Source organism: Crocodylus porosus, unplaced genomic scaffold (genome assembly GCF_001723895.1).
Source record: "Crocodylus porosus isolate Cpor-Errol unplaced genomic scaffold, CroPor_comp1, whole genome shotgun sequence".
Lineage (NCBI taxonomy): Eukaryota > Metazoa > Chordata > Crocodylia > Crocodylidae > Crocodylus > Crocodylus porosus.
The window spans coordinates 28,626,165-28,626,810 of record NW_017728910.1 but is presented as its reverse complement, the minus strand read 5'-3'; the positions used below and the strand labels follow the sequence as shown (position 1 = coordinate 28,626,810).

Below are 646 nucleotides of genomic sequence, written 5' to 3'. Positions count from 1 at the left end.
GGTGAATCCCGTCCTCCATCCTTTGTAGGCTTTAAGCAATAAACCAGCAGGAGCAGTAAATGTGCTAATACTAGATCTTTCCCTCACTTAAGTACTTTTCCTGTTCATATTATACTCATTACCCTCTAAAAATAACTGCAGATTTTTCACACATCTAAACAGAGCCACATGCAGACACACAAAGTAAGAAGGATGCAAAAGTGTACAGTATGCAAGTCCCTATACACGAGTGGAATTATTGGTACAAAACAAAGGTCTAAACATTTCCATAGCAAGACCACAGACAGCATAGAGGGGAAAAACAAGCAAACAAGGGGGAAAAAATTTAAGTGCGCCTGTAGCCTTGGCCGGTAACACTAGCAAAGTAAAATTACTGAACTTCTGAGCTCCAGCAACAGTCCATTCATTATCGATCAGGGTGACAATCATTAGATCTTTACACAGTGCTTTGTCAAGAGAATTATATTCATGGCAACATCTTCACTCTAAATTACTGCACATATTTAAGCAACAAGCTCCCTCAGTAAAACCTGCTCCTTTGATTCAAGCTGTACAGTGTGCCACAAAAGGCTAGCTGATGATCTGGTGCATGCTGAAAGGGGCGCTGATTTTGGTCGGAAAGTTTCCATAACACAAGGTAGAAGAA

General features: G+C 40.6%; 1 protein-coding gene across 1 annotated transcript in view; it reads right to left on the bottom strand.

The window, feature by feature from the left end:
• Nucleotides 1-407, bottom strand: part of LOC109308258 (disks large homolog 1-like) — a 92,045-nt gene extending 91,638 nt beyond the window's left edge. The window contains exon 1 of the mRNA XM_019532503.1: nt 375-407. Coding sequence (XP_019388048.1) covers nt 375-407 — 33 coding nt within the window. The remainder of the gene's footprint in view (nt 1-374) is intronic.
• Between the last annotated feature and the right edge of the window lie 239 nt (nt 408-646).